At 46.0% G+C, this 12,900-nt stretch overlaps 1 protein-coding gene across 11 annotated transcripts in view; it reads right to left on the bottom strand.

The window, feature by feature from the left end:
- ULK2 (unc-51 like autophagy activating kinase 2) overlaps positions 1-12,900 on the bottom strand; it is a 58,496-nt gene that overhangs the window by 5,107 nt on the left and 40,489 nt on the right. For 5 of the 11 annotated variants that reach the window (XM_015458739.3, XM_005220405.5, XM_005220407.5 and 2 more), the window contains 10 exons: positions 12,585-12,722; positions 11,465-11,610; positions 9,733-9,813; positions 7,923-8,209; positions 6,881-7,068; positions 6,372-6,475; positions 3,853-4,002; positions 2,510-2,718; positions 543-721; positions 46-164 (listed from right to left, as the gene is read on the bottom strand). In XM_015458739.3, coding sequence (XP_015314225.1) covers positions 46-164; positions 543-721; positions 2,510-2,718; positions 3,853-4,002; positions 6,372-6,475; positions 6,881-7,068; positions 7,923-8,209; positions 9,733-9,813; positions 11,465-11,610; positions 12,585-12,722 — 1,601 coding nt within the window. Of the gene's footprint in view, positions 1-45; positions 196-542; positions 742-2,489; positions 2,719-3,852; positions 4,003-6,371; positions 6,476-6,880; positions 7,069-7,922; positions 8,210-9,732; positions 9,814-11,464; positions 11,611-12,584; positions 12,723-12,900 lie in introns of those variants that run through there. The other 6 variants (XM_015458740.3, XM_005220406.5, XM_010816052.4 and 3 more) reach the window with 4 other exon arrangements.

Raw genomic sequence — 12,900 nt, 5'->3', positions numbered from 1 at the left:
GAGAGGACTGCTGGGCCTCCAAGAGCTCATCATGCCCCAGCCTACCTTGCTTCACACCTGAGGACGGGCTCAGCTTCCCGGACTTGATCTGCTCTTTGGCGAGATGCAGAGAGGCTGCCAGGAGTTGTGCAGCTTTCATGTACAACACCAGCTGCTCTACCCGCCTGGCCCAGAGACAGCAAGCACAGTGTTAGCCTGCAAACCAACAGACCAGGCCCCATCTCAACCCGCCTTGACACTCTTAGTGCACAAAGGACTCCTGAAAGGAGAAAGGTCGGCGTGGAAAAAAGTGTACTTTTAACACTAGGGGCACACTCAGATAAGAGTACCATCTCTTTATAATCAAGTATCTTTAAAATCAAGGCTGCAGAACCTCCGGTCTTGGCTCACACAGTGAAATTGAGCACTGAAATAACTCAGAGACTCCTCAACACTTCTGTGAACCAGACATGACCTGCAGTGGGTGGCGAGGCCTCCAGCTTGGACACCAGTGTATGGAGGGCAGGAAGGAAGGAAGGAGACGGACAGTAGGGGCCACCTACCCCCAGTCCTTGCTCAGCTGGCTGATCTGGTCCACCACCGCACTCTCCTGGATCTGGTACACGGAGACGGCGGATGCGCAGAGCTCCGGGCTCCCCCCGCGCACAGCCGTCAGGTCCAGCACACACTCCGTGAACAGCAGCATTGAGTTCAGGTGGCGTAAGGTGTCTGCATGTTCTTGCTAAGGCAAAGCCAACTTGTCTTAGAAACTTGCAGGTTAAGGAGAGGTGCATACTCATTTCTGTATACCAACCGTGGCCACTGCTGATATTTTTCTATACATATCAATATCAGAATGATCAGAGGAGGCTGAAATTTCTAAATTCCAGAAAACTAGTCAGAAGATAAACACAAATGAAATCAAAGATGTGTCATGTGTTTTGTGGCATGTATGAGAGCAACCACAACATTCAGCCTCAAAGATACGAGGCTACTGTGCTTTCACCAGGAAAAAATGAAACACAGAACTAAATCAATGTACACGAGACACTGACCAAACATGACCAAATAGATACTGAGATATAAGAACTTCAGCATATTCTGGACATGAGACTACACTTCTCAATAGTTTCATGAATTCTACTGGCTTAAAATTCAGAGATACTTTATTTAAATTTCTGGTGGTTCCTCAGTTAGTAGTGATTCCTAATAATAAAGCTTTTAAATTTCATGATCTTTTCAGTTAGAATGAAGTACAGACAGACATAATAGCCATGCATTAAAAATTGGTATTCTAAAATTAATGCTGTTTTGAGATTTGTTTTTAGCTAGCAATGTATTTTGAAATCTAAAATAAGACTAAGTTTCTCACTCTCCTTCCATGGTTAAAAGGGATGAAAACCAGTTTCCTTGAGACAGGAGAATAAACGAACCAACTTTTGAGAGTCTCCCTGCTCTGCAACAGCAAATTGGACTGTATGTTCCAACACTTACTAGAACATAATTTACATTATACATATTTTCAAAATTACAGCTTAAACTTACCACAGAATCACTACTAAGATTTTGCATGCAATATTTTATAAATTTTATGTGAGATACTTAATGCTCCTCCACACACAACAGAAATCCTAGGGGTCCAGCATGGACACTTAGTGCCTTCGATGGTCTGGAGAACAGGTCATTTTCATTTGAAGTGCAGGGTGATCTGCACTGACTGAGGTCAGATGCAGTCCACGGGAAGATGGCCTAGAGTCGATGCTGAGGAGTTAGCTGGCACAGGCTTTGGAATCGTAACATTAACCTCGTTCTGGATGTGTGCTCAGCATGCTGCACATTATGACCTGTTTTTCCCTGGAGAACAAGCTCCATGGAGGGACCTGACTGTCCAATCTGCTGGGAAGCTGTATTTCTCAGCGTTACTGACTCAGTTGGCATTATAATCTACTTTTTCAAGACCTAAGTTTAAGCATATCATTTTTATCTTGTAAGGTAAGGTAAGCTTTGAGAATAAAAAGTTATGGTTTTAGGGAAAAGATTATGTTTTAAAAGTCCTATAAGTAGTAAAAGGGCTTCCCGCATAGCTTAGTCAGTAAAGAATCTGCCTGCAAGGCAGGAGACCCAGGTTCGATCCCTGGGTTGGGAAGATCTCCTGGAGAAGGGAATGGCAACCCACTCCAGTATTCTGGCCTGGAGAATCCCATGGACAGAGGCGCCTAGCAGGCTATAGTCCATGGGTTCTCAAGAGTCAGACACAACTTAGAGACTAAATCACTACCACCATAAGTAGTAAATAAACTTCAGATAAAAGCACTAAGAATACAAAGTTTGTATGTGTCACTTCCTGTGAACCAAAGCTTGTTGTGAATAAGTGTCACTGTCAACATAATTCTAAAAACACACCACCAAGGTTTCAGATAGAAAAAGTCATGGGGAGAACCACTGGGACTTGCTCTCTGATTCTCCCCTCTCATTATCAATTCTCTCCTCACTGTAGCCTTAAAGGACACATTGTAGGGTCTCTTCCCACCTCCATCAGCGTTTCCTCTGGCAGTTCGGGGGCTTCAAAGGTGACAAGCCCCTCCAGGCTGGGGGGTGAAGCACCACAAGGCACATGTCTCAGGCTGGGAGCTGCCTCTGCTCCAGGAGGAGGAGACCCCGAGCACAGCCCAGGGGGGGAGCCCCCACACACGCGGCCACCGATGGAGCACAGAGAGCCCCCGGAGCCGCTAGAGCCCCCTGTGGAGAGAGGACATGGACAGCGCTCAGTGATTAGCACCCAGTGATCACCAGGCAGTATGGCAACCAGTAAGAGAAACCCCGCTCCCACCCCAGCCCAAGAACAGGCTCTGTCTTCCAACGCTCACCTTCATTCCTCAGCTGTAGGCATCCTTCACAGACTCATCACAGCTGCTTTTAAATTGTTTTAGACAAACTCTAGCATACGCCTCAGAGAAGGCAATGGCACCCCACTCCAATACTCTTGCCTGGAAAATCCCATGGATGGAGGAGCCTGGTAGGTTGCAGTCCATGGGGTCACTAAGAGTCGGATACGACTGAGCGACTTCACTTTTCGCTTTCATGCATTGGAGAAGGAAATGGCAACCCACTCCAGTGTTCTTGCCTGGAGAATCCCAGGGATTGGGGAGCATGGTGGGCTGCTGTCTATGGAGTTGCACAGAGTCAGACACGACTGAAGCGACTTAGCAGCAGCAGTATACACCTTTCTCCCCTGCTGCACCGCAGTCCTCAGGTGAGAAAACTCAGCCATAGGTGGTACATCACTAAAACTCTATCCGAGCGCTGGTCTGGAGGCACTTACACCAGTTCTGATTTCTAATACCATGAACAACATTGTGATGAGATCTCACCTTCTTGTGAGTTATTTATGTGTGATAAATACTTTATAAGACTGTTTTGCTGTGAGTGGTCTCATAAACAGAATGCAGTTACCACAGGTCAAATATTACTATACACACTTCTACAGCTCTAAGAATCATCATGCTGTTTTCTAAAGCAGCCAAAAGTGAGCACACACTTCCCACTAAGCCTCCACAGCACTGGGTTATACTATTTAAATGTTGGCTTAGTTAATAGGTATAAACTGTTATTTTCTTTCTCTCTTTTCTTCAGCCGCTCTGCGTGGAGGGACCTTAGGTCCCTGACCAGGGATGGAACTGGTGCTTTCTAGAGTGGAAGGTGGACTCTGAACCACTGGGCCATCAGGGAAGTCCCCTCATTTACTTTTTATAACCCTTTAAGGTAAAGAAGATTGTTATATCCACGTCACTGAAATTATATCACACCATGAAGGCATTTTTCAGAACTTGCACCCCAAACAAGAGCCCAAGGCAGAACTAAGTCAATCCTCACCTGAGGTGGTTCTTATCCGAAGGCCGGTGTGGGTACATGTGGTGGCTGCGGCCCTGTGTGGGGGAGACCCCACTGTGAACATCACAGCCCTAGAACTTGCTGCTGCTCCTATAGCGGGGGCCAGGGCAACACCACAGGCTCCTGCAGGGGCTGAAAGAAGAAGTTCACCACGCGTGCTATATTCCAGAGGGCAGGGTTACAGGGAGACTTCACTGTTACATTAGATTTTTGGCTTTTTACAATAAACATTTATTACTCTTAAAAACAGAATTCAATTTAGAGCTCCATGAAAAATATTTTACAGTAATCTCTTCACAGCTGTGAATCTTCCTTTCACCAAAGCCTAGAAGTCAGTTTTCTGTGCACTTCTAAAATATGTGAACTGCAGTCACAGCTGAGAATAATTTGAAAATGTGGAAACTAAGAATTGGAAATAAAAATGTGAGGAAAAAAACCTGATTAAAAAATGGGCAGAGGACCTGAGAAGTTACTTTTCAAAAAAATATGGTCAATAGGTACATGAAAAGATGCTCAACATCACTAATCATCAGGGAAATGCAAGTAAAAATCACAGTGAGATACCACCTCATACCTGTCAGGATGGTCATCCTCAAAAAACAGCAAATAACAAATGTTGGTGAGGATGTGGAGAAACTTAAGAGCTAAGCTGCCTTTTGGCTTATAGTTTCTTAGAAGAAAATGCAGAGTTAGGCATGACATAGGAGTATCTAGGGAGACTCCAAGAAAAGGGAACAAAAGCAAAGACACCAGAGAAAAGTTTACCCTGCTACCTACAGCTACAGCAAACCCTACACACAGCCTCACTTGTGGCAAAAAATAAAAAAGACCTCACACTATTTGACTTGATTCTTTATATCTAGTATATCATGTCTGGCTTTCAACAAAAAATTAAAAGGCAAGCTCATCAACAGACAGGACGTGGTGGAGAAGAGAATCAGCTAGCCTGAAAGTACGTCAGTAGGAACTTCCAAAACTGGAAAGCAAAGAGAAAGAAGAACCAAAAACAAAACCCCCAGAATGTCCAAGAACTGTGGGACAACCACAAAGGTGTAATATACATGCAATGGGAATATCGGAAGGAGAAAGAAAAGAACGAAAGAAACACTTGAAGTATCAATAGTAAAGACCAAGTAATTTCCCAAACAAATGCAGAATCAAACCACAGGTCCAGGAAACCTCAAGAACACCAAGTGGTTAGAATTAAAAAAAAAAAAAAAAAAATCTATTCCTAAGCACTTCATATTCAAACAGCAGAGAATCAAAGAAAAATTCCTGAAAAAAGTCAAACTGTGTGTGGGGGGGGGCGGGGGGTGGGGTGGGGTGGGGAGAGAACATCTCATCTATTACATCAGGAACAAGGGTAAGACTTACACCAGATTTCTCTTTAGAAACCATGCCAGATGAGAGTGGAGTGAAAAGTGAAGTCCTGTTGTACAGAAACCACAAACCACACTCAAGATATTTACTGGTCTAGACATCCCCTGCTTTGGAGATTCACGGGAGAGTCAATAAAAGTATTATAGAGAAAACAAGAACAAAGGTTACAACAGTGATTCTCAAATTTCAGTGTGCCGTAGTAATCACATGCGGAGTTTGCTAGAGACACAGATTCCTAAAATCCACTTCCAGAAAGCTCAATTGAACAAGTCTGGTTTAGGACATGGAACCAGCCCTTTGATTTCATTTTTTTGACAAGCAGTCCAAAGTAATCTTGGTGTGGGCCCATGGACATAAAGATCTCTGGAACAACTGAAAGAGCCAGGGATCTCAGTGACCCATGGCTCTCTATAGGATAGGCCAGCTACATAAGAAATGCTGAAGAACACGTATGTGTTTAAGGTAACTTTGGCCAGTGTTATCCTACTGATAAAAAACAATCTTGGTCAGAACTCCTCCTAACTCATGGGTTGCTTATCATCCAGACACTGCACAAGTTGCTGTCTTGGCAGGCTCCTAAGAAACCAGATGAGATGACAGAGGCTGGATGAAGAGATGTGGGTCAGCAGGTTGATGAACAGTCAATAGGAGTAGACAGGCAGAATGTTACCCCCACAGCCAAGCCAGAGACGCTCACGTTCTGACCCTTGGAACCTGTAAATACTTACATTACATGGCAAAGAGGAATTAAAGTTGCAGATGGAACTAGGGTTGCTAATCAGCTGGCCTTAAAGAGATTATCCAGTGGGTCCAATGCAATCATAAGGGGCCTTCAAATGGATAACAAGCAGGCAGAAGGTCTGAGTCTAGACTGGCCATGGTTGGCTTTCTAGATGGAAGGGGAGCAGCTGAGCCAAGGGGAGCAGGTGATCCCTAGAAGCTAGAAAGGCAAGGAATACAGTCTCCCCAGAGCTTCCAGAGTGAACACAGCCCTGCCCACACCTTAACTTCAGCCCAGTGAGACCTTGAGAACCGTAAACTAATATACTTGTGGTAATCTGTCACAGCAGCAAGAGGAAACTAACAAATTATGTGCCTAAAGGAAACCAGATTTTTCTTACCTGTATCCATTGGTCGTTCTGTATTTAAACTGTCCGTGCTGCCCTGATGTCCACCAAAAGGTGTTTTTACTTGTTGATCTGATAATTTCCCAGTACTGACGGACCTAAAAAGAAAAATAATAATGTAAATGTATACTTTTAAAAAATCTAGACATATCAATAACAAGGGTGACTTAAGCCAAGCCATAAAAGGGTTAATGGGAAGTCAAAGAACAAGGAGACAAAAATAGAGACCAAACAATTCAAGGCAGAGATTAACTTCATAACCAGAAAAATAGAAGGTATAAACAGACCCCTCAGGAAACTTAGGATGAGCTATGATTCACACAGGTGCAGGAAGCATCTTAGTTTTCTGAGATGCTACGTTTACACAGAGTCACTAACTGTACACAGTATCACTAACCACTGGCATAGAGCAGCTGCTAGTTTGGTCTGGTTGTTTTATCGTAGAAATAGAGGCACTGCTACAGTCTTCAAGTTTGAGGCTGGAAGGAAATGTCCTTGTTTACCTGCCAAACGCTGCCTTGACCTGATGCTCGGACTTCTGCCTCTCCCCTCCTTGTACCAGGACACAGTGAGTGCATTTCCTTGGGTTGTTCCCATCTTTCAGCTGCCCCTCAGAAGGCCCATGACGAGTGGCTAAGGCGAGCAGGTTGGAAGATGCTTGCGTTTTGGGAATTTTGAAAGGAGCTGTGGTCTAAAGAAAAACATATAAGCAAATTACTCCAACATATGGAGTAATTCCATTCAGAGTCGCCAGGCTCGTGGTGCAGAGGCTGGAGCAGAGACTCTGGACTGTGGAGGGCCTGGATTCAAATCTGGCTCCTCTACATCCAGTCTCTGTGACCCTGACCAGTTCATTTACACTAAGCCTGCTTCCTTTCTTCAGGGTAAACAGGATAATGAATGTAAAACATGCAGCAAGTAAAGGCCTTACACTCTGCCTGGCACAGAGCAGGTGCTGATTAACTGTGGTTGTTCACCCCTGAATGCTTTCCACAAGTATCTGTTAGACTAGCTCATGACCTAGCTTTCTACTCCTGAAAGCTCAGTTAAGCTACTGCTAAACCGACTGCAGGGACCTTACGTTGACATTAGCTCCCTGTACAAGCGCACGCCCTAGACAGCAGCACAGAGTCAAGAGTGAGTAAGTTCCGGATCAGGCTTCGCTGACAGGCCTGGTGACCTTCCCGTCTCCTGGGGCCCTCCCACTATGCACCCCTTAAGACAAGACCCTCATAGAACTTACCAGACCCTGCTCTTTGGTTTGGAATGACCCATCCAGCCTTAGGCCAGAACCCCACAGCACTCTACCCACAGACCTAACAGAGGCGTATGCCCAAGGCCCTGTCTTTGTCTGTGCTCTGACTCAACTTCCCCGTGTAGCCCCTGGGTGCTTCTCCCGGGACCTGGGAGTAATCAACTTCCCTATTTCAATTTCTCTTGTGGTCTGCTACTGGATCCAACTGACCATCCAGAACACAGTGCCCCAGTTGAGAAATGTTCGTTTAGCAAAGTCATAACATGCACATGAGGGCTAAATAAACACACCTTAGTAGGAGAGCCAATGATGGTTGGTAATGGAGTTCTGAAGAACCAGTCTGAGCTCCGCGGGGAGGACCCGGTGTGCTTGGTCGGGGAGGTCCCAAGGCTGCCAGGCCGGCTGGGCTGGGGGGAGCAGCTATAACCAGCCCCGGCCTGGGATGGGCACACGGGGTCAGAGTGCTGTTTTCTGAGTTTCTGCTTGTTCTGGTAGATGTCGGTGAGGGTGGGGGCACTCTGCAGTCTAGCGCCCAACAGGACAGGCTGTGGTGACTGGGCCTGCGGTACGGGAGAACCTGCCAAGGACACAGAGGCAACGTTAACCCAAACAGAACAAGCACAGAGCAGAAAAGGGGAGTCAAGAAGACACCTCTCAAATGAGAATTCTAACGAATGTCTTGTTTTCCATGAGATATTTTAAAAATTGTTTACCTGGCAAGACACAATTTTTTGGCTCCTTTACAAAACAGTTGACAAAGGCATTGAGACAGAAGTTAATGACTGTGGGCTATCAGCTGTTTTTATCAACAGCAAGCACATAACTCAATTAATGCAATGTCTAATTACCAACGAAGAAAATTAAAGAGTAAATGGCTAAAGCTAATGAAGATAACACAAATCTACACTGAACAAGATGGTTTCTACTCTTTATGTGACAACACACATGTGTATTATCAATGAAATTATTCTCTCTTCTCATGTAGCAACTAAAAGAAACTCAAGCTAACCTAGAAAAAAACTCCTTATTCAAGTAAAGAATGTTAGCAAGAAAATTGGAAAGATAATATACTTTTCCTAGTTTTTTTGTCTAAAAATAACAAGCATATATGGATATTTGTCAGTTTCATGAAATTCATTTGAAACCTAAAATATCCATCTTCTCTACAAACAGAATACTCATAGACAGACTTCCTGCCTCTCAGGGGAACACTGGGAGACAAGGTCTCAAAGAATTGTTGGCTATGACCTGGGAACTCCCCTCCCAACCCTGCTGCTACTGACCTAACGTCCATAAGCTGGGAGCTCCAGTTACAAATTCCTTGGAGCTTCTTGCAAGCCAAACCACCACCACCAACGTTAAAGACATACAAACCTTCTTGGTGGCTGATAACCATTATCTTCCCCAAAACAGACACCAGTAAATATGAGATACTGCTGCTGACCACTCTTAGGTTAATCTCATCCTAAATCTAGTATTTTAGTTTTTAGACCCGCATTCTACCATACGTGTGTGTATACATATACACATGCACCAATAAACAGTGACAAAATGTTATGATCTGGAGAAAATTATTGGAGCTCTATTTTTAAGGGAACATAAAATCTGTAACACTAAACCAAGAAAAGAGTTCTTTTCTAAGTAATGGAGCATTCCTTTAACTGCCCAGTGCCTCAAATGCACGTGTAAGATTTGACTTATCAGTGTGTGATTTACACATATCTTTTCAGACATATATATTTTATATAATAAAGCAAATAAACACCCACATTTCTTTTTTATATGATGCTAACTGGTAGCTCTTATTAAAACCAGTATTAATCAAAGTAATGAAATTTCATTTTCTAGATTGATTTCCATTGTCTGTTTGACAACCAGAATTTAGCCAAGTCATTAATTCCTAAGACTTGGTTTCATGAAAGAATCATATGCCCAGGAGTCAACCAATCAGCAATGATGCACTAGAGGACATTAGACCAAGACAGGAGAGCACAGAAAATATCTCATATAAATCTATTGGTTTGCTAAGACTGGAAAAATCTAACTTGAATTCACTCACGATGGGACTTAAACTATGTACACTGTGTGGACATTGCCTACCTGATGAGTTCCTACTCCTGGATTCATGGCCCTGAAGATGCCCGCAGCAGCACTGACGGAACTGCTCAGGAATGGTGCCCACTGAGAGAAAGAAAGGGGAAAGGATGGAGAAATGGCTCAGAACTAGTAAAGGATGGAACAGGCAACAGGTGCACAGGCTGTATATTACAGCTCACAGAATTTAATTAGCAAAGATGTAGTTCAGCTCGTGCATGCTACGTGGCCCACATGCTGGGTGCTGGGCTCACGGAGAATAGAGCCCCACTGGGCCTACCTGGAGAGCAGAGTCCGGGGAGAGAGCCAGGCACACCCTCGACATGCCTTCATGACAGAGAATGTGAAAAGCTGGTCCCGAGCGTCCAGCCTATGGAGCTGCCGGGGCCCAGTAGCTGGCCCTCTGCCCACCATGTTCCTGCCAAGGTCGCTCCCATGCCGCCCCAACTGTGACTGGATGGGTCACAGATCTGGATGGCATGGTGCCTGGGGATGCTCCTTCAGCTTGGGGGATGTCTCCTTAGGACTCACTACCTCAGAACTCCTGCCCACTCCTCCCCGCTCCCTCACCCTTGGGGGTCAGGCCCATAGGTGCTCTGAAGGGCACCTGCCGCCCCTGCTTCCTCCCTGATCTCCAGCAGGGTCTTCCCAGGCACTCTCTGGAATGCTCTCTGCATCTACCTCTGGGAAGCCAAACTAACCAGAGGGAGAGCCGGGGAAGGCTTCAGGGAGCTTCGGCAGACGAGAGACACGTGTCCACCAAAAAGAAGAGGCACTGACTTAAGTGTGGCTGGGCCTCGCCCCTGGAACTGGGAGAGCCTAAGGGTTACAGAGGGGATGAGGAAGAGCCACAGTTTTGTTTGAAGAATATTTTTCAGCTAAAAATACTTTTAAAACCATTGCAACAGGCCAAGTGCTGATGTAACCTTTTGACAAAGTGTCACTGGGGTCCTGTTCTGCGACCGGGGCACCTGGGCGCTGCCGCAGTCTCTCGCTCTCCCTCCTGCTGAGGTGTCTCCCCCTGCCCTCTCAGTTTCCTCCAGCAGCTGTGATGGGGGGTGCAGCCCTCCTCTTGGAAGTGTCTGTGTATGCTGGCCCTCCCTGTCCTGCTCCCCCAACATTTCTGCTGGGTGGCTGTCTCTCTCAGACTCTGCAATCTCAGTTGCTCTGGCCTCTCCGATGTGTATTCTCAAGTTGGAGCATTTTCTCTGTCTCTCAGTTTTCCTGAAAATGTGGTCTGGGGTCTTTCTGTTAGGTTGGGATTTGCTGTTCTGTGGCCTCCCAGGGTGTCCTGGGGGTGGTTTCCGAGCTCCCCCTGCTGCTGTACAAAGTGACCGGGAGAGGGGGGAGGAGCTACCGCCCCTGCCCCCTGTAGCAGGAGGGCCTCTGGTGGACACAGCCTGGCACAGTTATGTACACCACTGCCTTGTAACCCTCTTAAATCCTAGCACCAAAGAAGGGCAGGAATTATATATGCTTTAACCTAGGGTATCTGATTTTGTGTTTAGAGATGCTTTTTATCCATAAGACCCATGGATACTATCATATTTCCAACAGTGCTCTGAATGGATTTACAAACCCTCAAGAAGCAGTCAGAGCAGTGGAGGGTTGGAGGGAGAGACATGGCTCCCTATCAGCTGGGACTCAAGGCCACCAAGAGCTGGGCTCCTAAGGGAGGGTCCTGTCACAGGTGTCATCATGAAAAAGGAGGGAATCAACTGCCACGTATTCTCCTTACCTAGAGGGGAAGGTGAGTAAGGCCTGGAAGAGCCAGTGGAGAGTCTTCGTCCTATGGCTGGAACCGCATCTGCCGGCGCTGGGGAGCAAGATCCCGGACGGAGGAAGCCCAGAGGGCTGGTGTTAGACCTTCGTACCACTGCAGATCTGGGGAGAAAGACAATTACTCCCTCGCTGGCAGCTTCCAGGACTGTATTTCCGTCTTTTTTCCTAAAGCTTCCAAACAGTATGCCATGCAGTAGATTTTTTAAAGTATGGAGCAAGTTGCATGGAACAGACATCAAGTGTGTGAAACTACAGAGTGAGGTCTCCCTCCCACCTTGGATCCCTCTACTTAATTTCCAACACTTCCTCAGTCCTACTCAAAAGGTTACTTCTATGTTCATTTCTAATGTATCCTTCCAGAGTTCCTTAATTCAAATATGAATGTATCATGCACGTGTGCATGCATGCCAAGTCACTTCAGTCGCTTTTGCTACCCCAAGGACTGTAGACTGCCAGACTCCTCTGTCCATGTGATTTTCCAGGCAAGAATACTAGAGTGGGTTGCCATGCCCTTCTCCAGGGGATCTTCCTGACCCAGGGATCAAACCCACATCTTTTAAGTCTCCTGCATTGGCGGCTGCTGCTGCTGCTGCTAAGTCACTTCAGTGTCTGACTCTGTGCAACCCCATAGACAGCAGCCCACCAGGCTCCTCTGTCCTTGGGATTCTCCAGGCAAGAATACTGGAGTGGGTTGCCATTTCCTTCTCCAACGCATGTATGCATGCTAAGTCGCTTCACTTCTGTCTGACACCGTGCGACCCCATGGACAGCAGCCCACCAGGCTCCTCTGTCCACGGAATTCTCTAGGCAAGAGTACTGGAGTGGGTTGCCATTTCCTTTTCCCCCTGCATTGGCAGGTGGGTTCTTTACCACTAGCACTGTATCACACCATATGAATTACCCGGCCAAGCTTAAACATCCACTACAAAAACATTTATCATTATTCAACTTCGTACACCTCTAGCACACATCCACGTAAGAGAGTAGTCAGCTATGGAAAGTGATGAACCTTCAATAACAACAAGGACTTTAAAAGACAGGTGGAGGAACTGGGAAAGGGGCGAGTGCCCACCTACCGTGGAGAGCCATGTAGATTTGTGCTGGAGCCAGCAGTGGAGGTGAGGTTCTGCTCTATGCGCTGGTAGTTCCTCACCTGCGTGGGGACGGGAATGGGGGCAGCTGTGCTGTGTGGGGACACGGAGGGCTGGCACTGCCTGCAGACATGAGTCATGGAAAAGGAAATAAATCCAGTGAGACCACTCTCCTTTCACTTGACCCACTGGTGATATTGAGAGAAAATTCTAGAAGAAGCCAAGTGATCACATCTGAATGTGATTAAGAAATGATCTTAAATATATACATATATATATAGCCGAATACATCACACCTGTC

Source organism: Bos taurus, chromosome 19 (assembly GCF_002263795.3).
Source record: "Bos taurus isolate L1 Dominette 01449 registration number 42190680 breed Hereford chromosome 19, ARS-UCD2.0, whole genome shotgun sequence".
NCBI lineage: Eukaryota > Metazoa > Chordata > Mammalia > Artiodactyla > Bovidae > Bos > Bos taurus.
The sequence above is the reverse complement of the archived record's forward strand: the minus strand, read 5'-3'. Positions and strand labels throughout refer to the sequence as shown.